This window comes from Onychostoma macrolepis, chromosome 02 (assembly GCF_012432095.1).
Source record: "Onychostoma macrolepis isolate SWU-2019 chromosome 02, ASM1243209v1, whole genome shotgun sequence".
NCBI classification, from domain to species: domain Eukaryota; kingdom Metazoa; phylum Chordata; class Actinopteri; order Cypriniformes; family Cyprinidae; genus Onychostoma; species Onychostoma macrolepis.
Genome location: NC_081156.1, coordinates 28,972,166 through 28,994,645, shown reverse-complemented (window position 1 = coordinate 28,994,645; position 22,480 = coordinate 28,972,166). Strand labels below are relative to the sequence as shown.

The window sequence follows — 22,480 nt, the reverse complement described above, 5'->3', positions numbered from 1 at the left end:
CTGTACTGAATGCTGCTAATATTTCTGTAAAATCAACTCGTTATTTAAAATTAAAATCGCCCATTTACTGATATAATTTCTTATTTTTTGTTTAAAAATAGCTTTGATGTCAGATTACGACGCTGTGATCTGTGTTCAGCGGTTAGTAGTGCTTTCGTGATGATTTGTCTCCCTCTGGTGGACTGTTAGTTTGCTCACTCAAACAGAAAGCTGATTTAGCAATCGATAATGTTTTAAATTAAACTGAATCAATGCGCAACAATAAATCCTGTATAATACAGTATACTTCGTTTGCTTGCTTACAGTGATATTTATGCAAACTCCTTTACATACTCTTTTCCTTATACTCCAAGCAGCATTGTATATAATGTTTTAAACTGTATTTTTATTTTCTGTTTTTCTTAAATGTTATTTATATGTTGTGTTGTCCTTTTTTTTAATATGATTTATATAATAAAGAAATGATGATGATGATTATGAATGGTCTAATAAACTCAAATAAAGGTCCAATTTTCAACTTTTTCTTACTGCTATTACGTCAAGTGATCAACTATATTATTCAAAGATCAAAGTCATAAAATATACCTACCCTCGATTCATATTAAAAAATTGTTCCTTTATCTGTCTACCTTTACCTTAATATTTTTACTTTTCCCTTGTCCTTTACCTAAAAATTTGAACGATACAGGATTTATGGAGGCCAAAAGAAAAATATGCTTTAGACAGCAGAATGGGCCAGTAGGGGTTCTCCAAGACCACTTTATTTCTCCATATTTCTTTTTTTTTTTTTTTGGTCTTTAAGATGGCCACAAAAGCCCTCTTTGGGCTTACATATATTTATATTTATATTTATATTTATATTTATATTTATAAATATTATTAATTGTATATTCTAAAATAATTTTATTATTCTATGAAATTATATTGCATTTATTTATTTATTTTATTATTGTAATAGAATAGTGCCTCTGAATAAAATTAAGTTGTTTTTCCTCCTCGAGCTCCATATACTCCTATATCATATTATTTTAGCCATGAAAGCTACAACAAAATAGACCAATTAACATAAGATAAATTAAAAATAAATGAAAACTAAATTACTTTAGATTCCATTGCTATAAAAATACATGTAATTAATTCACGCAAATAAATAACGTTATATATTCAAAATCATTCTGTATTATTGTAAGCATGAAATCTCTTGGATGGACTTTTATTTTAAAGTGTCTTCCGTTGTCAGTTCAACGCAGTTCACACAGCAGCATTTAAAAAACTACCGTCCCGCACACACACACACCGACTCAAACACCGCTGAGCCGAGTCAAAGCGTTTGGGTTCTTCTGCTGAAATCCCATTCGTGGAGTATAACAGCAAATCTGTCGTCCTTCACATATTCGATCAATGGCTTTCATCATGATGAAAAAGAAGAGGTTCAAGTTTAAAGTAGATGTGGAGCTGGAGGAGCTGTCATGTGTCCCTTACGTGAATGGAGTTCTGTTCTGCAAGGTTCGACTGACGGACGGAGGCTTTTCAGATGAGTCTTCGAAGTGAGACCAACTCAATTTATCCTGTACATTATTTTATTTTATCATTTTATTCAAGTGATAAGTGTGTATGTGTGTGTGTATATATATATATATAGAGAGAGAGAGAGAGAGAGAGAGTTAAAATGAATGTCCAGACGTTATTTAATATTAATATTAAATAATAAATGTATTTCTGTTCCTTGAATATATTGCATGAGTGAACATCAAGCCTTTTTAATCTTGAAATAATTAATTAATTTTGATTAGGTTGCCTGATTAATGTTGAATGAGTTGGAGATGATCAAAGGCTTTTAATGACAGATGGCAAGCAGTGCTTGTTTTACGTTCACGTGTAGTCTTTTTTTCTTTTGGCTCACATAACCTAGACGCGCTTAAAACTGAACTGATATCGAGACATTTTAGGAAACATTGCAGATGATTTTAGAGGAACGTGTATTTTAGCTGGGGGTGAATGAGAGGGGGTGTTCTGCTCAACAGGTCGGCAAAAGTGGGCCGTGTCTGATTAGCAAATGCTTTCCTTCCTCCAACCGCCGAGGCTGGACTTGTTGTGGCAACAGTAGTGTGCATCTTTCAAAACGGTTACATTCCATATCTGTCGGAATTCCAGACGTTCCTCCTCATAAACACCACAGCCGAAGGTTTACTTGGCATTAGCTTGACTTTGTTTTCAGGAACAACATGTACAAAGTCAGTGAAAAACTGCTGCAGGAAGCATTATTCAGAAATATTCCTTTACAGAATGCACAGTATTTCACAACCAGAATAAATATGATGTAACAGACATTGTAACAATGTAATGCTCTCCCTGTAGACATTACTGCAATGTGCCTTTTCATTCAAATCTCCCTTGACAAATGCTTTGTCTAAATCACTTTCCCTAATAACACAGCGGTAATGATGGAGCTTATAGAGATTTTCTTGTGTATTGGTGCAAAGACAGTAAACACTGTATTCAGATTTCATCTATCTGTCATTTAATATTTCGGTCTGTTTCAGTCATTCTATCATTTTATCTGTATGCCTTGTCTGTCTACACGAATCTACAAATCTATCTTTCTTGTGTTTCTTGTTTTTCTGCAGAGAGCCAGTTCTGGTGAATTGTGTTAAATGGAAGAAAAGATTCTCCTTCTTATGTAAGATGAGTGCTAATGCAGGGACAGGGATGTTGGATCCATGTGTTTTCCGGGTATCTGTAAGAAAGGTATGATTTCACATCCTCAGTGTTGGGGAAAGTTACTTTTAAATATTACAATACAATATTACAATATTGCGTTACCCCCTAAAAAAGTAACTATTATGTTACTTAGTTACGTTTTATGGAAAGTAATGCGTTTTGTTTCTTTTGAGTTACTTTTTTAAGAGTTGCTTGCTTGTTTTTAATATAAAAAAGTAGTTATTTTACAAAGGTAAAAGCCCTTTCACAACAAAAGTGAAATAAGTCTGTACAGTAGAGAGCACAACTCAAACAAATTGCATGAAGAATATGACGCAGAAGAAAGTTCACTATTTAGCAATAACAGAAATGAAACACAAATGTGTCATTTTTGCTTAGTATGCTTGAATTGGATCATCGAAGGTCAGTAGCAAAGACATTGGTTAATAAAATGGAATTAAATACATGAATTATATTTGTCTTATTTAACATTTTTTTAGCTATTGCACGTTTGTATAACATTCTGAGTTTGCATTTGACTGTTTTTATTCATTTTGAGGAATACTGAATATGTTTATATGCAGGTGAGATGAGTAAATACATGTTCATATTTAGTCTAGAACTACAGTAAGAATCATGTTCACACAGCACTCACAACATCACACTTACTCCCGATTTCTCTCAACATGGCAGTACAAGTGATGTCAGTCAAGACATGGGAAACAAAGTAACTGGCGTTATTTATTTGAAAAAGTAACTCAGATATTTCCTTCTAAATTAAAAAGTAATGCGTTACTTTACTACTAAAAAGTAATCTGATTACGTAACTCGCATTACCTGTAATGCACTGAACGTCCTTATTGTTAAATTGGGCTCTAAGCAGTTGTTGGATTGGGTGAGGATTTTGATTTTTGTTTTTTCTTTTATGAAGGAGCTCAAGGGTGGGAAGACGTTTGCAAAGGTAAGCTCAGTTTATCTGTGGATTATGAAGACTTTTTAAATCAGATCACTGGCACTGATACGGTGTGTGTGTGTGTGTGTGTGTGTGTGTCACACAGCTTGGCTTTGCTGATTTAAACTTGGCTGAGTTTGCCGGTTCAGGAAGCACCATACGGCACTGCCTATTGGAGGGATACAACACCAAAAACACACGTCAGGACAACTCTATACTGAAGGTACACAGACACATGCATACATAGCAGAAAAATTTATAGTGAAGATGCACAGTTGTCCCGTTTGTCTTGAGACTGTATATTCTATGTATTTTTTTTTTCTAGTTTATTTTTATCATAAACATGAGGTTGCTAGGGGACGGGTGAGGGGCGTGTCCCCTCAGATCTGTGTGCGGTGTTGTGTTACTTCATGTTCCACTTCACGTGGGTTATGTGTGGCATGCTTCAGCCTGTGTTGCGCTGTGTTTTCCAATCCACAACCCCCACCTACGCCTAGAGCTGTTCACAGCGCCCCCAGAATTCCACAGGCCTGTATCCTTCCACCTCCGCCCAGAGCTGTTCGCAGAGCACCCAAAACTCCACAGGCCTGCACATTTATAGCTGTAGAGAGCCACACACATGACCAGACCATTTTAACTTGCACCACTGCCGTCCATTAACATTTGAACACACATGTGTTGCCATATTTGTAAGTTTATTATAGAAACAAGTCATGTGATGCATTACAGTTATTTTACACTATATACGGGATGTTTTTTATTTTCTCAATATTCACACTTTTCTATTTGATTCTTTAATATTGGGTTTGCTGATAATTGGGCCCTTAAAAATAACACCCAACAATGGTTCTCACAAGTAATTATTAATAATAATAGTAATAATAATAAATAAATATTATGAAAAAAGCATTATTAATGACATTATTATTATTATTATTACTAATAAAATGCATATTATGCTGTAATTTTATTTTTAAAACTATATTTTAAGTTGTAATTGAGTTGAAAAGCAGAAGTGACGATAATTAAAAATTGGTTCTTCTTTTTGAGACTATTAAACATAATAGTATAAGTAAACTGTTTTGATTCTTTAATATTGGGTTTTCTGATAAATGGTACCAAAAACACTCAACAATGGTACTCACATGTAATATTAATAATACTAATCATCATCATTATTTCACAATATTAATATATTCAGTATGATATTTTCAAAATATTAGATATTAATCAAACATTTGTTTCATTTTTAAATCATATTAAATTAAATTAAATTAAATTAAAAATTAGTTCTGTATTATGAAACACTTAAATACCTTTAGACAAAATAAGAATGTGTATCTGTCTTAAAATTGTGGTGTCAATCTTGTACGATATATTTATGTGAATTGATTCATTTATGTGTACATTGTGCATAAATGGGCTATTATTACAGTAGCTTCAAATCTTACAGTGGCTCAGTCAATCAAATTTTTAAAGTCATGATTATATCCTTCATGAAAATACAATTTGCCACTACTTTATCTCTTACTGTATGTGTATGCGTATACTCACCACCCCTACCTCTTTCTCTAGGTGATAATCAGTATGCAGCTAATGTCGGGTGATCCTTGCTTTAAAACGTAAGTTGTCCCTTAATTTTTAATATATTTATAAATAATTATAAAAGTTTTAATTTCATATGCGAATCAAAATCTGCATCCTTCTGAAAAGACCAGCCTATGTTTTGGATGCTGGTCTCCAGCATGGCACAACCTGGTTTATTTAAGTTCAACAAGTGATACAGAAAGACCATGCTGGTCGAGCTGGCTCAATGCTGAGTAACCGAGCAGCTCAGAATGACCTTGAAACTGCGACGATAGCAGACACAGCTGGCATGATGCCTTTGTATTTGTTTGCGTGTCTGTGTGGCTATGCCAGAGTGCTTGTGCCAGTGTTTTTCTGACATCGATGTCTAGGACTGCATGAACACAGGAAGTCTGGTTCAACCACTTCCTGGTGATGTTTAGTTAGACAGAGGTGACAGTCAGACACTTTCAGTGTTTTTTTTAACACAGAGGTGTCTTCAGCTTGAAACCTCTGATTATTAGTTGAGGTGGTATGTTTATAATTAACATTAAAACATTTATTTACAGGGTTTTAGTGAAGAAAAATGAATGTGTTTTCTTTTTTCACTGCCATCTCTCTTTATGTAGGTCTGATTGTTTTCAGATACACTAGTGCTTGTTTGCATGCACGTTGAAATAGTTGACATTTATCCTGACATTTAGAGGGGGTAATATTAATCATCTCACACAGCACCCAGAAACACTGAAAGGTGTGCTTCCTGTTATGTAAGCGAGCTGGCACACAATCTCCCATTAAAACAACACGTACAGTGTTCTGAAAGTGGATTAGCAACTGAAATGAGTGACAAATAAACCTCCATGAAGAGGCGTGTGTATCTCACTTCTGTCGTCACAGACATGTGAATCGTGCTCTAGTGAGAGTCGTATCATTGCTTCACTGTGGATGGTTGTCAAAAATAATTACGCGCACTCATAAATCAAAGTGTTTAGTGGTGTTTCCCAGTGAGTGTGTGTGTTTGTGAGGCCTGCAGAAGTGTTATCGAGGTGTTTGTGTGTGTGTGTGTGTGTGTGTGTGTGTGGGAGTGCTCATACTGCGCCTCAAGTGCTTTTAGCTCTGGCTGGTGCATACTTTATGGTTTAATATCCCCTGAAATCTGTGTTTTATAGATTTTTCCTTCTTTAGAAATGTTTTATTTAGTTTACATGACCTGGCTGAGTTCGGGTTATTAAAAGAATGATTCACTCAAAAAATACAGTTCTGTCATCATTTACGCAACCTTATTTTTTCAGACCTGTATGACTGACTTTCTTCTGTTAAACACTGAATTAGAAATGTTTCATGTTTTTTTCCTCTAAATATTAAGGCTCTCAAGTAAAGAATTAGGAGCCTGAATTAGTTGAAATATCTAAATAAATTTCTTTAAATATAATTTAGTAAAAAATATTTAAGTTACTGTTTAAGTTAAGAATAGTATATTATGTGATTTTTGTATATGCAACAATGTCTTACTTTGATGATTTGTTATGTTTTTGTATGTTTATATGTTTTAATGGAGATATTTTTGACTCTTCCAGGCCTCCATCCACTGCAATGATCATTGGTTTTCCAGGAGAAATAGAGACAAGTCTACATGAGGACAGAAGAGGAGAGACACCAAGTACAACTCATATCTGTACAGGTACCTCCACAATCCTCACATAAAAATCACTGCCTATATACCAAGTAGGGGTGGGCGATATGGAAAAAATATCATATCACAATTTCTTTGTTTGTTTTTTGTTTTTTATATCACAATTTCACGATTCTTTGTCATGTTGGTTTTACTATTTTGTATGAGCAGTACAGCCAAACTAATTACCCTATTATAAAGACAAATCCTTTCAAGGTAACGAAATATAAAAAAGAATGGTGGATATTTAGGCCAAAGTGGGCGAAGATGAAAATCTTTATCATTATTTTGTCTTTGCTATTAAAAAATAAAAACAAAGATACACATTAAAAATACACATAATATACAAATAAAACAAACAGTGTTTAATTTTCAGGTACAATAGGCATATTTAGCAGGAGCATTCAAGAAATTGAATGAACAAATCTAAAAATAAAACACTATATAGATTGATTCCTATTAATGTAACTTTTTTTTTTTTCAGTCAAGAGTAGCGAGTAATTTTTTTTCTTTTTGTTGTTGTTTTAACATTAAAGAATAAAAATTGTCATCTGTCTGTCGATTCTGTCATAGTGTATTATATTTATTCCATCGCTTACTCACTCAAAATTTGTTTTAAACCTGAATGAGTTTCTTTCTTCTGCTGAACATACATACTATTTTGAAGAATGTGGAAAACCAAACAGTTGCTGGTCCACATTGACTTCCATCGTATTTTTCTTTTTCCTACTATCAAATTCAATGTTGACCAGCAACTGTTTGGATACCCACGTTCTTCAAAATATCTTCTTTTGTGTTCAGCACATGAAAGAAATTAATACAGTTTTGGGACAACATGTGAGTGAGACAGAAATTAAATTTTAGGGTGAACTATCCCTTTAATGACAGTTGGCTGCATGTTTAGTTCTGTCCCTTTAAGACCTGCACGTATCTAATATACAGACACGCATTCGTTTCTCTCTCATCTGTTTACTTTCATTTTAGACATAACCAACTGAGTCTATATGTAAACCTTGTGTGTTTTGACAGTATTAGCTCAAAAGATATCTTAGTTGAGTATTCAGGCGCTGTTAGACAGGCTTTTAAGTGTGCACGCTTTTGGTGTACGGGCTCAGAAAAAGCGCATGTCAGACCAACGCATGAATGAAAAGTTTAACCGGCAACACACGCAAATAATGTACTTTTGTGATTGCGAATAAGTGCAGTGTCCCATGAGAGTAACTCTACCGCTGAGTTAAAACTGAATGGATGTGGCGTTGTACAGCATATAGAGACGGAGGAATAAGAACTGTAATTGACAGAATGTGCGCTGTAGCACGATACTATGATATTTCTCCAAAAGCAGATCGTGGAGACATTTTTATCGTCCACGTTCAAAAATCGTAATATCACACACCACTATGGCCAAGTTTGGAATAGTATGATTTTGAAAGAAGTCTCTTATGCTCACGAAAGCTGCTATTTGATCAAAAATACAGTGAAAACAGTAATATTGTGAAATATTATTACAATTTGAATATTTTAAAATGTATTTATTTATTTATTTAAATAATACTTTTTTTTTAAATTTATTTATTTAAAAAGAAAATTGAATAATTATTCCAAACTTTTTGACTACAGTAGTGTATTTAATTTTCTTAAAGATCTAGTAAAGTCTACTTTGCATTTCAACAGTTCCAAAAATCACAATGATGGAAAGCCTGGGAAAAAGTGGCTTCAGTCATGGTTCTGTTCCAGATGAACTGGGAAAGTGTGGTCACTCAAGAACAGCCAGTTACGCCAGCCAGCAGTCCAAGTTGTCCGGTCTGTTTAATCACACCAAATGTTTTGCTTTTCTGTTATCTTTTTATTCTATGACTTTTTGCATTATATAATTTCATAATATTGATCAGCCTGGACATTCTTGTAGGCTACAGTACAGGCCATTCACGCTCTTCCAGCCTGACGGAGCTCTCTCATAGGAGGAACTTATCTGTGGGCAGTGCCTCCACTGGGATCGGCAGCCTACCAGAGCCCAGTGAGGACAGAGAGTCCCACACACAGGCCTGCACACCTTTTCCCCAGCACTTGACCACTCCGTCCCACAGTGGGATCACAGCCAACAGGTAAATGTGTGTGTGCGTTAGCGCTTCCTGCAAAATGTGTTTGTAGAAAAGTCTTTTAGCGAAGTCTTGTATTTCTTGTATACGTTTGTATTTCAGGCACCCTGTAAAACAGGACTCGGTTGAGTCTCAGCTAAAGAGAGTGGATGCTACCAGAGTGGATGCTGATGATATAATCGAGACAATCCTACAGGGCCAAGACTTCAGCCGCAGCATACTGGACTCCAGTAATGAAGGTACTTTTAGAAAGCTCCTTGATGCATTCAGCATTTACAGTCCATATGTTCAAAAATCCTGTTAAAAAGCCATATCATGTAAAAATGGATTTTACTTGCTCGCTAGAAATAGCACAGTTGAATGTATTATGAAGACATACATTATTGTTTGGGGTTGGCAAGATTTTTTTTATATTTTTGAAAGAAGTCTCTTATACTCACCATGGCTGCATTTATTATATCAAAAATACAGTAAAAATAGTGAAGTATTTTTACCATTTAAAATAACTGTTTCTATCTGAACACATTTTTATGTAATGTATTGTAATGTAGTTTATTCTTGTGCTGGCAAAGCTGAATTTTCAGCATCATTACTCCAGTCTTCATGTCACATGATCTTTCAGAAATCATTCCGATATGCTGATTTGCTGCTCAAGAAACATTTCTTATTATTATCAATGTTGAAAACAGTAATATTTTTGGATATTTTTTTTAGGATTATTTAGTATGTAATTTTTTTAGTATTATAAATGTCTTTAGTGTCACTTTTGATTAATTTAATGTGTCCAAACTGACAAAACATTTTACTGTATACAGTAGCAAAACAGCCTGTTTATTTCTAAGGGTCAAAGAGGGGATGAAAAATGATCATGCAAAACTAAATTACAATTGCTTGTGGTACAAAAAAAATTACTAACATTATAAGTGGACTTCAGGGGGAAAAATAAAATGCTATTGTTTCCTTTAAAAATCTATCAGGGCTACATTGTGACTTGGCAAGGAAAGGCACACATGCACACATATTATGACATCTGCTTCTACAAGTATATTTTGTATAGCAACCTGCCTGAAAACAAGTTTAAATTTAAACATCATCTCCATCTCCATAACACCAGGCTGTGGTCAACAGCCAACAGATGCGCACACATGGAAACATGTCGTATATGACCAGTTCACACAGACCTTCACATCACAGCACACTGTATTCCACTGTCCCTTAGTAGGCGCTCAATGCATTCACAAGACACAAACTTTGGATAAGGAAATTCTGAGCTGTGTTTTACCACAGATGCACAGTTGCACTTAATATGCACCACATTGTGGCTTTGTAAGATGAATGTTTACTATGGTTACTACCGTCTCAAACAAACAGATGGTTAAATTTCCCCTCTTCTCTCTCTCTCTGACTCGTGGATAGACCTCAGAGACAGCAACTTTAAACTTAGTTGCCACATATTTTCCAACATCTTGTTAAGTCATGTTAGCTAACGCTTTTACTTTTTAATATTAAAAAATTAGACCTATATATTATATATATATTTAAAGTATGTTAAAATAATAGTAATATCACAATATTGAATTTTATGTATTTTTGATCAAATAAATGCAGCCTTGATGAGCATAAGGAACTTCTTATATATGTATATTATTATGGTATCACTAGGGAGGTTTTTGCCCTTTTTATCATCCACCAGCTGATATGAGGGTTTATATATATATATATATATATATATATATATATATAAACTAGTGCTGTCAAACGATTAATTGTGATTAATCGCATCCAAAATAAAAGTTTATGTTTACATAATATGTGTATTATGTATATTTATTATATATATAAATACACACACATGCATGTATATATTTAAGAAAAATATATTATATATGAATATTAAACATTTATATATAATAAAAATTACATAAAATGTAAATACATGTAAATATTTTCAAAATATATATGGTAAGTGTGTGTATTTATATATACATAATAAATATACACAGTTCGCACACATATATCACATAAACAAAAACTTTTATTTTGGATACGATTAATCATGATTAATCAATTGACAGCACTAATATATACAGTGTATATAATTTTTTTTTTCCCTTAAGCCTTTGCACTGACTGAATAATGTCTAAATATGTATTTGTGTGTGTGTGTGTGTGTGTGTGTGTGTTGCAGAGGAGGGTCTGCGACTATTTGTTGGGCCAGGAGGCAGCACTGCACTGGGCTCTCAGCATACCAGGTGAGATACATTATGTAACTTTCCCTGCTGCAAGGTCACCACAGCAACTGGCCTTGTCCGCTTATGCCGTCCTTGTGTGATACATGGTCATTGTGCTTTGCATTATAAGAAGCAGATTACAGAGAGGTATTATGTTACATGAGCTCTCACAATATCATAAAATTGCAGACCGTGGTAATGTAATGTAATGTAATGTAATATAATGCCTTCTGTCTCTCTCTTTCCATCATTCAGGGTTGGTGCAGGAGCTTTTGAACAGGTGGTTATAAAACGCTAGACTGAACGTCCATGGGGGAAGGTGATGTAATATCCTGTGTCAAACGAGAGGACAGCAGTTGTCTTCGATCACAAGTAGCAGTTCTATACTGGGCTCCTGACACGTTCATGGGCTCTAGGAATTTGTGGAATCACTGCTCCCCCTAGTGGTCAAGCTCTGAAGACAGACAGAATCTTTGCTTTAGCTCAAAGTAACAGGAAATACTTGGATTGGTATTCTTTTACCAAAAATAGATGGTTATAGTTCTCACAGACATTTAAAAAAAAACCCCGCTTGGAACCACTGGTGGAACTGAAAAGGCGTGTTACAGATTCAGGACTATTTTAAATATAAAGATCACCTTTTATAAATCCACTGACGTGGACTGATGCACTATTGTCTGATATTTCCTTGGTTGGATGCTGCTAATTTGAAGAAAGAAAAAAAAAACTCAAGTATAATTTAACATACTACTTGTTTCATGTGGAAAACCTGAAATCATATTTCTGTCTTTTTGTGAGATCATCCACAAAGGTCATGTTAAAATATTACAAAAATGTTGATTTAAAAGAAAACTGTATAAATATATAGTAAACAGATGACAGCTAAGATGGTCTGTGCTGTAGGTGGCTGTTGGTACAACACCCTGTCAAAGTGACCCACAAACTAGTCAGCTTCTAATATCACAGTTTAGTGCTGTCATCATAAACAAGATTCAACCACAAGTTCCACAGGGATGGATGCTGCAAATAGTGGACTATTTGATAAAATGGCAAAAACCAAATTCATTTTACAGGCATTCCTTTTCAGCTAAGGAGAGATGTAGAAGACCTGAGCCAGGATTCAGGATCTTTTTAATGTGTGTGTGTGTGTGTGTGTGTTTAAGGGGTTTGTAAATGTGGGATATTTAATAGTTTATTACTGAAAAAAATGTGTTTGAAAGAACATGCCGATTTTAAAGGCTAATAAAAAGGGCTGTTTATCAAATTTCATATTGTAGATTACAAAATTGTAATATTTTTAAGAATGTATATAAGGAAAAAAACGTGAATTTAATTTATGTGTTCAGGCTTTCTGATAGCGACAACTGTCAAACTATTGAAAAACTGAAGATTTATGATATCTGATGTTTCAAATCATAAAGGTCATGAAGTATATACGTAAATACTTTCGGACAAAATTCAACATGCAATATATGTGCTTCACTGTAATACATTGCATTTTAAGAATACATTTTGTTTAAAAAAAATAAAACTGTTATATAATTAAAGTATTTGATTCTGTATTTTTAATTTGTTGCTAACTTGCTATGCTGGGTAGTTGTCTTTGCACATCTGAAATAAATGTTATAATTGAGCTGGTGATGCACAGTTTACATCTACATTATTTATTATATTAAGTTAGAATACATGTCCCATAATCGTAATAAACGCATCTTAAAAACATGCAACCTTGGCCTTAAAATAAATTTGGAGCATTACTGTCACACAACACCAAGAGCACATGGGAAAAACATAAGCGCCTTCAACAATATGGACTCTGCAAGACATCTGCAGTCAGGTACAAGCCATTGCAAACCACGCTGGAGGATCGTGTTGCCAAGTCCTGCGTAAAACAAATACCTAAGCAATGCAGTCAGCGATTAACTTTTTTTCACCTGTAGACGAACCCCATTGTTTTTATTTCACACAGAAATACATAGATATTTTATTAATGATTTTAAAAACAACATTACAGATGATTTGTACTCGCACTTTCTAAAGCATTTTCCTAATTTCTTCTTTCTAGGCAGAAAATAACCATTTTACTGTGACAACTTGGCAACCACTGCCTTGAGTCCCTTTCCGCCGCCCCTCTTCCGTGCGCCATCTTGTCCCCACAACTCGGCGTAACGTTCACTGAACGCTTCGCGTGCGTCTTCTAATCGCAGAGAATACGACCAAACGATCCGAAATCAAATTCGAATGAATTAAGAGACGTCGGTCCGCCACTCGCGCACCTCGTCGAACGCATTGCCGCTATATTCATTAGGGGCAACGGTCGTTTTCTTTCGTTTAGTAGTTTAATGGCGTTGTGAAGGAACTGCCATGGCGGTTAGTCAGCAGCAACAACAGCAGCAGGCCGTGAGCAAACCGGCCGGCGGGAAACACGGTAACGTCTTGCCGTTATGGGGCAACGAGAAGACTATGAACCTCAACCCCATGATCCTGACAAACGTCCTGTCTTCGCCCTACTTCAAGGTCCAGCTGTACGAGCTCAAGACGTACCACGAGGTGGTGGACGAGATATACTTCAAGGTGGCGAAAAGAAACCGGGCCGATGAGCGTGAAGCCCGCGGTTTTCTTATTTGTGTTACATTGTTGTTTTGAGTATTGCTCATTGGTTGTTATTTTTCCTATTAGGCTTAAATAGTTTTTAAATAATAATCTTTTGTTTTAAATGTAGTATGTAGAGCTGAACTAGGCCGTGTTAGTCCACGGAGGCTAATTGTGCTAACTAGTTCAAAATGTACCTGTATGAACGGGTAGTTACTTCAAAAATTAAACTTGTCATCATTAACTCACGCACTCGTTGGACCAAACCCGTAAGATTGAGCTACTTTAGTAGAACACATAAATAATAATAGACAGAATGACAGTTTTAGTCACCATTAGCTTTAATTGTATGGGAAATCATTCAATGAAAGTGAATAGTGACTAAGTCCCTAAGATAAGAGTAAATGACAGAAAATCACCATACCAACCGCAATTTCTACAATTAAGAGCAATAACTATGAAGATAATTATTACATTAATTTGTGTTCTCACCAACGGACAGGCTGTTTTTTTAAATTATTATTATTAGTATGAGCGCTATACAGGTATGTAGTCGGACATTGTAAATGCTCTAGTAAATTCTGATTGGTCAGTGTCTTTTTGTCGTTCATTAGCTGAAGAATTGTGACCCTGGACCACAAAACCCATCATTAAGGGTCTTTTTATTTAAATTGAGACTTATACATCATCTGAAAGCTGATAAATAAGTTTTCCATAGAAGTATGGTTTGTTAGGATAGGACAAAATTTGGCCAAGATACAACTATATGAAAACCTGGAATCTGAGGTTGCAAAAAATCACAATATTGAGAAAATCACCTCAAAAGTTCAAATGAAGTTCTTAGCAATGCATATTGCTAATCAGAAATTGTTTCGATATATTCACGGTAAGAAAATGTACAAAAAATGGAACATGATCTTTACTTAATATCCTAATGATTTTTGGCATTAAAGAAAAATCAATAATTTTGACCCATACAGTGTGTTGTTGGCTGTTTCTACAAATATACCCATGTGACTTATGACTGGTTTTGTGGTCCAGGGTCACAAATAATCGTTCTGAAAGTGATTCCAACGATATCGTTCCTCTTTGTTATAGTTGTGGTGTGAACTTCCCTATCCTCATAGAATTACAACAACTAAATTGAAGTTATCATATTTTTTATGAACAGCCCTTTTATCGTTACTACAGAAAATATAGTATCTTTCTATTAGACAGTACTGTTGCAAAATAAATAAAATGCAAAAGATTGTGAACTCTTTTTCCCACTATTATAGTTTTAAAGTATTAGTTTTAAGTAGCATATTAACAGTAAGTTGTAGAATCTAGCTTTGAAAGAAGGTTCGCTTGGGATTGAGTTGTATTTTTCCTCTAATCGTCTGATCTGTCTTTCCCAGGTCAACCATATGGAGCCGTGGGAAAAAGGCAGTAGGAAGACCGCGGGGCAGACGGGAATGTGCGGAGGGGTAAGTAGAAGTACGTGCCTTGAGACCTCCTCGACTTCATCCTCCTGTCCTCTTTGTCATTTTGATTAAATCGAGGGAGAGGTTCACTTAAGCAGGAAATAAGTCTAACTGTAGGACTCATGATGTTTGTCTTGCAGGTTCGAGGAGTCGGGACGGGTGGGATTGTGTCCACTGCATTTTGCTTGCTGTATAAGCTATTTACACTGAAACTGACCCGCAAACAAGTGATGGGTCTCATCACTCACACAGATTCGCCCTATATCAGGTCACTGGGCTTCATGTACATCAGGTATGACTCAGAACTCATAACATTACCTAAATAGTTTTTTGTATCTGTTTCAGAAGTCACTTCATGTTTTGTTTTTTAACACTGCCATAGAGGTTCATGTGGATGAACTACTTTGAATAATCAAATTCTAGCGTTGAATTTAGCAAAGGAATATGTAGAGCAGATGTATCCAAACTGCTGTATATGAGATGCCAATTTCATAAGTATTTAGGTCAAGCTGCATTGTTTGTTTGGATGATGTGTATTTTCTGGTTTTGATGAATACACATTTATAATGTCAAATCTATGTATTGTAGGTATACTCAACCTCCTTCTGACTTGGTTGACTGGTATGATGAGTTCCTTGACGACGAGGAGGTATGTCACCACGGGTAATGCCTTCATCTCTCTCTTATTTCCAATGTACTCAATTGTAACCTGTAAGCTTTAGGCCAAATGCTGATTGTGATGCACATTGCTGTCCTTCAACCTTTGACCTCATTTGGCTTAATGTTCCTCTTGAGATACACAGTTAAAACTGTGTGTGTGGTGGCAAGTTTACCCAAGACTTGAGATGACTGGTTTCTTACTCTCACTGGGTATGCCATGTCTGTTCTGAGATCAGCACAAACTCTTAGCAAATGGTACTTTGAGCTAGATGTGAAGTTCCATGGTCATTCCTCTGTGGTTAAATGTGTTAAATTGCATGCAATGTTCTCTTAGCCCAGATAAGTGTGTATATGGCAACATGCCTCCGTGTTTTCATAGAGACATTTATATTTGACCGTAAATATCAGATATCCATTACTGGGTGCTGGCTCATCTCTTGTGCTCCTTCACGCCCACTCTCACCTGTAAAGGAGTTGGTAATATATTATCCATTTTAAAAATAGTCCAGAAAAGGAGATCTAATTTGCTTTGAGCAGAAATTGCTGCCAGGCGTGGTGGTGGTTATGTGTGTCTCTGGCTGACTGCCCTGTTCTCTCTCCCAGATGGCCCTTGTGATGCGGGTGGATTGGATATAGGGTGTGCTCCACACTCTTGGCTGGCGTTCGTGAGTGCAGTTAGACAAGCTCACCTACCCACTCCACCCCTTCACACGCACCGGTACAGCATATATATGTCAGCTGACCTACGACCTCTTCTGCATCGCACCTATTTTGAGTCATTGCATAGTAAGAGACATTGTGGAAGCTAATTATTTTGAAGCTCAGTCATGCAGTGTTTTGATCTGTTGAAAATCAATGTAATAAACTGTATTTTCTATATAAAGTAAAGCAGAAATACAGGAAATGTAACTAGTCTCTTAAGATTTCCACTTATGTTAAAGGTGCACTAACTTATGAAATAGCACCTTTTTTAGCTAGTGATCAAGATATTTAAATGATGGTATTCCTTTTGTATACATGCTGATTATTTGTTACAATAAAGTCCAAGATGACGGTCAGTGAAAAACAAACAACAAAATTACTTGGTGCACCTGTAAATACTGAATATTAAGTCAGGTGAGAGCAGAGGTGAAGACTCAGTATTTGGTCATCACAAATGAAGCATTTTATTCAGGACAGTGTACAGTCTAATTATTAGCGTTAACACGTATACCAGAGGTTGTGCGATTAGTGCATTCCTGAGTGTGTTTGTGTTTGTGATTGTAGTGGTAATTGTTTTGCTCCTCTTTGTGTCTGTGATCAGGAGTTGGACGTGAAGGCTGGAGGAGGGTGCGTAATGACGATCGGAGAGATGCTCCGCTCCTTCCTGACCAAGCTGGAATGGTTCTCAACGTTGTTCCCACGAATACCTGTTCCTGTACAGAAAGCAATCGACCAGCACATGAAGAGCCGACCACGTAAACCCCCGCAAAAAGATGAGCAGGATGAAGAGGAGGCAGCCGATTCAGGAAGGCACGGAGATAGGCGCCGTTCCAGGTACATTCGTTGTGTGTGGGCGGGATGAGATTATTTGGTTAAGCAGATCAGTGTTTGAACTGTAGTGGAATTGTAAGAAGGCAACTTCTTCAGCTTTTTTAAATTCATCTTATTTAAATGATCACCAAACATTTTGAATGAACTAGTTAAGACCAGCCATAAGTACTCTGTAGTTAAAACCGATTTGTGGAGTATGTTTTACAAGAAAATAACACTTCAGTTTTTATACTTCATGTTTATTTCAGTGTGGCACTTGCCATTCTTTGTAATTGTTTGTATATAATGGACACTGTTGGATTTAAGCACAACTAATTTCTTGTGTTGTTGGTTGTTAAAAGGGTCATGAATTGCAGGGCTCTAGACTGTGACCATTTTTTGAGAATGTGCAAGTAAAAATTTGACGTGGTCGCTCGCACATGTGCGAGTGCATGCTCTGCGCAGCTCCAAAGCATCTGCTTCATACAGTGCGTGCTGCAGAGCATTGTAGCAGGAGTCAGATTTCACTGATTACGTGAAGAGAGGGGCTTTCAGCACAAGCACTTCGGGTGTAGAGCCTGGGTTATACTCGCCGCGTCAGCACGAGCGTGAAGGTGCGCGCAATGGATGGAGCGCAACAGAGGATTTGGTTTTCAAGCTAAAGTAAAAGGCCGCTGCTTAAACCAGAGAAGGTGAACGTTGGTATTCTTGAAGTCCTGTCAGCGACAGCCAGTTTAGTTTTACTTTTCTTTTTGTTTTCGTTTTGAAAAGCTTGTTATCTTAGTTTACTTCAAGTTACGCTATGGAGGCTTTCCTTTAATTTTTAAAATATTTTTATTTGATTCCTCAGTGTTTGCTAAACATTCTGTAATTTATTAGTCGGTATGTAATACTAGAGATCGACCGATAGTGGATTTTACCGATACCGATAGCTAGGTTGGACCACACTGGCCGATACCGATTACTCAACCGATAGTTTTCAAAATGGATACTGAAAGAGCTAGTGTTTTACTATTTAAAAAAAAAAAAAAAAAGCAGCAACAGTACTGAACCATACTTTGTAAATGAATAAAAATATTAATAATATTTACTATATTGATCATTAAAGTTATTTCATAATTTGCTAATGTTAAAAGAAGAAACTTTAAAATGTAAAAATATAGCTTATTAGTAGCTAATAGTGAATGTTGAAATGAAAACACTCTAACAAGGAACAATACTTCTACAGTTTTCATTAATGCTACGAATGGACTTTTATTGTTAAATGTTACCATTTAATTTCAACAGTCATGCTTAAAGATGGCCATGTTTAAATATCTACACAAGGCCATAGCATTAAAATTACATGCATATGGATATTGTATGTGTACTCACACACTTTATTTGCTTCTATTTTTTTAACACTTGATAATTATCTAATCAAAAAAAAAAAAGTTAGTCGCGCTGCGTCTAGGAGAACTCAGAGGTATCACACGCACACACACACCAGACGCTTTGCGTTCAGATCAAGTGGCGGTCTAAAACAATTTATTTAAATCACCAAACGGACATAAGCTTGCTTCAAGAATGAACAATGTGGCATAAATGAGTTTGAAGTTCGGTGTTTAAAAAAACAGAGCAAGTGGAAAGAGAACGCGCGATCTATTACAGCTCTCTACATGAAGCATACCGACTTTATTAGAGCCACAGAAAGACAAACGTTTTGCTGAAAAATGCACAATACATAATTTATAGCCTAGGGTGAAGTCATTATATACATTCACAACGATTTGGGACAAATATAATGTAATTTAATAGAAAAATATGTGAATGGCGTTCTGTTCCGTGGCAGGCTTTTCTGTCGGCTGTATTTAAATGCGCGTCTGGAGTTTCCCGCTCTGTGCCGTGCGCAGTGTCCCGTGTCAAAATAAACAACACGTGCTGTCAGTGATTTCCGCCTCTAGAGGCCGCTCTCGTACTGTATAATGCCAGCGGACCCTTCTCAGCCATTCCGGCAACGGTTGCAAACCGGAAAACTATCGGCATGGATTTTTGCCGATAACCGATAGTTGTGGCAATCAACTATCGGTGCCGATTAATCGGCCGACCTCTATGTAATACAGCATATGATGTATCCTATGCCATGTCTCGTCTTATTCATTTTTGTTAATGTTTTGCAAGCTAGTTTGTTAGCCTACTGTTTTATTATTGTTGTGATTTTTAATTAAGAAAAACAATGAATCCATCTTTTGTTTTAGTCTTAAAAAGTGAAAGGTGTATAGATGTAAGCAAAACAGAAAATTATAATTTCTTGTAAAACGTGACACCAAGATTGCGAATTGGAAAGTGAAAGCGCACGAAAAAAGGAATTCCTGTTCACAAAATTTATATCACAAATAATACTGATGAAAAAGAACGGGTTGAATGTTGAACACTTTCCATATAACAATAAACTATGATAAAAGTTGATCAGCATGCATTGATTAATCAAATGTTGTAGCAAAAAAAAAAAATTGCGACCAAATTATGTGCTCATGCGACCAACTGAGAAAGTTAGTCATAAAAGTGCGACCAGTGGTAAGAATGAGTCTAGAGCCCTGAATTGCCTTTGTTAATTTTGTGCTGTTCTCTGAGGTCCACATGTTATAAAGACACAAATATTATAATTTAGAAGTAATCTGTCCTGTTTTGATGCCCCTCATCGGCATGGAAGATTATATACTTGGAAATAAATGCCCACTGGTATGATTGGCAGTTCAGTTTTGCAGTTTTTCATAGATGGACCCTGCTATGATTTAGGTTAAAAACACATAAATACTACATATCAAACGATCTGTAACAACAGACAAAGCATTAGTGACAATGTAATAAAAACAGTTACTCACACTTGTGTGTTGCGACATTACTGTCGTTTCCAATATAGTCGCACAGCATCGTATTTTAGTTGTTTGTAAACTAATCCAGGGTAAAATGAATTGAAATGCTCTTATTTCTGCTCCAAGTTATGCTGGTCTATATCAGATTCTGTCTTTCATATAGTACCTTGTCAGGGCTCGAAATTAACTTTTTTTACTTTAAAGCACTGGTGCTCCCAACTTTAAAAAGTTAGGAGCACCAGCAAAAATTTAGGAGCACCCACCAAAAATTAATGAGCACCATAACTACAAATTATATATTAACAGATTTCATCTTTACATTCTTAACTTTAATGCAGATGGGTTAATATATTAGCTGTCAATCACTCAGTCACTGCTTTCCACTGTCAGGTGAGAGGGAGCTATAACTACCGCGGGAAATGCAAAGGGCTGAAGAAGAGAGAAAATGAAAAGAAACACTGACTGATTTCTTTCGTAAACCACCTAAGTTAATCTGAGTTTGTTTAAACACAGAGAGAGAGAGCTCCTCTTTGGCGAGGGTTAGGATGGTGTATGCCGTGTTAAATTTTACATTCAGCTCTGCAAATTGCGCAGAATGGCTGGCAGCTAGGGGTGTGCAATATTGACAAAAATGTATATCTCCCTTTTTATCGATAACAAGAATTAGATGAGATTTTTCTTGTGTTATTGTGCTGATCTTGTATTATTGTGCTGGTAGTCTTGAGGACTACCGTGGACAGCTGATTTTGATATTCTTCATATTCTGTGTGGTGGTCAGTTCACAGCAGTGATAGAAATGAATCTTTTCCAATAAGTTTAAATTGATTTTTACCTTTTATGGTCATTTTCACAATTAAGCCATTTTTTCTAAAAGTGTGCATCATCATTTGAGTCAAATTCTTAAATTTAAATTAGAATAAGACGACATTTGGGCTGTTATCAAGCAAATGAAATCAGTATCAACAAAATTCATCTTTGAATTTGAATTTTGAATTTCTGAAGTGGCATTTAGATGCACTTACACCCTACTTAATGCAGGACATGAATGCATTTAACCTACAGTTACACATGCATATATAATGTTTTAATACTGTAAACATAAAACGTTGAATACTGATATTTGAAATTATTTTTAAAAAATTAAAAGATACCTTAAATGTGAAATTACAATCGCCAGTAGGTGGCATCAAGTCACTGTTAATAAGTGAGTCACTGCGATTGAACCGAATCATTTAAACGGTTGATTCGTTCAGGAACGAAACCCCTTCATGTTGCTCAGAGACGCAAAACAGTGCTGTGGCTTTGTTTGGAATTATTTTTGTTGTCGAAATGGAGCAAAAACAGGAAATGTGGTGTCTCTTAATATTAATATCTTGAATTTTGTTATGCATTTTAATAGACTGAATCATGCAGTGAAAACGCACTGTAAATGCGCACGCGCACTAGTCTAACCTACTAGACTTCACGTCATGTGTGCATGCACTCTCTGTAGGTGTTTGGTTTGGGTTTTGCAATATACTCGATAATGTCAAATCGCACATCGTTAAAACAACAATTACGATATTATCGCAGCCCCTTACGTGAGCATCCTGACATTTAAAGGCCTTAACGATTGAACCTGATGATCCTGAACGTTTTGCCACACACTTGTCCCTGCATTTCTTGTATTTGGTACTCTCTCTGTATTTAACCAAGCTCTTGAGCTTAAAATGTGTAGATTCGGTGGCGAATGCTGTTAGTGTTACCTGCAAACTCCGTCCTACAGGCTTTAAAGTGAATGCAGTGCATAGAGCACAGTGCATTTTCATAGCAGAGCCACTCGAAGTCTTTCAACCATTCTCTCCGAAAACTGTACGCCGCCTTTTTGGGCGTTATTAACCAATCTAAAATCTGCATTAAATTTAAGAACGTAAAGATGAAGTTATATAACGTTTGATAGAACGGCAGACCGGTCACCGTATCAGCACACAGAAGACACATAACTGTGAATGCTTTTAGAGAAATGAAAACAGGTCGCACTACAACAATTATATGCACTCGCACAAATGCGCCCAAATATATTTTGAGGTCACACAGATTACATTATGGGAGCATATGTGACCAAAATGGTCGCAATTTCGAGCCTTGCTTGTAATGTTGTGATGCCTACATTTAATCTTAATACAGTTAATAGTATTGA

The 22,480-nt window shown here is 35.8% G+C and overlaps 2 protein-coding genes across 4 annotated transcripts in view; both read left to right on the top strand.

The window, feature by feature from the left end:
- The first annotated feature begins 1,254 nt into the window (after positions 1 to 1,254).
- On the top strand, positions 1,255 to 12,766 carry eeig2a (EEIG family member 2a). Of its 2 annotated transcripts, none has more exons than XM_058765311.1 (11): positions 1,255 to 1,547; positions 2,628 to 2,748; positions 3,632 to 3,661; positions 3,759 to 3,875; positions 5,228 to 5,274; positions 6,796 to 6,899; positions 8,565 to 8,693; positions 8,800 to 8,995; positions 9,092 to 9,228; positions 11,177 to 11,240; positions 11,475 to 12,766. In XM_058765311.1, the coding sequence occupies exons 1-11, from the start codon at positions 1,402 to 1,404 to the stop codon at positions 11,515 to 11,517; spliced, it is 1,134 nt and encodes a 377-aa protein (XP_058621294.1). In that variant the 5' UTR covers positions 1,255 to 1,401; the 3' UTR covers positions 11,518 to 12,766. The 2 variants fall into 2 exon arrangements, with proteins under 2 accessions (XP_058621294.1, XP_058621304.1); XM_058765321.1 differs by having other exon boundaries at positions 1,453 to 1,570.
- Positions 12,767 to 13,350: 584 nt separating this feature from the next.
- prpf38b (pre-mRNA processing factor 38B) overlaps positions 13,351 to 22,480 on the top strand; it is a 10,322-nt gene continuing 1,192 nt past the window's right edge. The window contains exons 1-6 of one of the 2 annotated variants that reach the window (XM_058750926.1): positions 13,352 to 13,647; positions 13,737 to 13,793; positions 15,209 to 15,277; positions 15,415 to 15,566; positions 15,863 to 15,923; positions 17,238 to 17,470. In XM_058750926.1, the coding sequence (XP_058606909.1) occupies positions 15,218 to 15,277; positions 15,415 to 15,566; positions 15,863 to 15,923; positions 17,238 to 17,470 (506 nt within the window). In that variant the 5' untranslated portion in view covers positions 13,352 to 13,647; positions 13,737 to 13,793; positions 15,209 to 15,217. Of the gene's footprint in view, positions 13,794 to 15,208; positions 15,278 to 15,414; positions 15,567 to 15,862; positions 15,924 to 17,237; positions 17,471 to 22,480 lie in introns of both variants that reach the window. The other variant, XM_058750918.1, reaches the window with a different exon arrangement.

Coding starts and splice junctions, on each gene's coding strand:
- eeig2a (XM_058765311.1), top strand. CDS start 1,402: ATGGCTTTCATCATGATGAAAAAGAAGAGGTTCAAGTTTAAAGTAGAT. Junction 2,749..3,631: donor TCCGGGTATCTGTAAGAAAG/GTATGATTTCAC, acceptor TCTTTTATGAAG/GAGCTCAAGGGTGGGAAGAC. Junction 9,229..11,176: donor ACTGGACTCCAGTAATGAAG/GTACTTTTAGAA, acceptor TGTGTGTTGCAG/AGGAGGGTCTGCGACTATTT.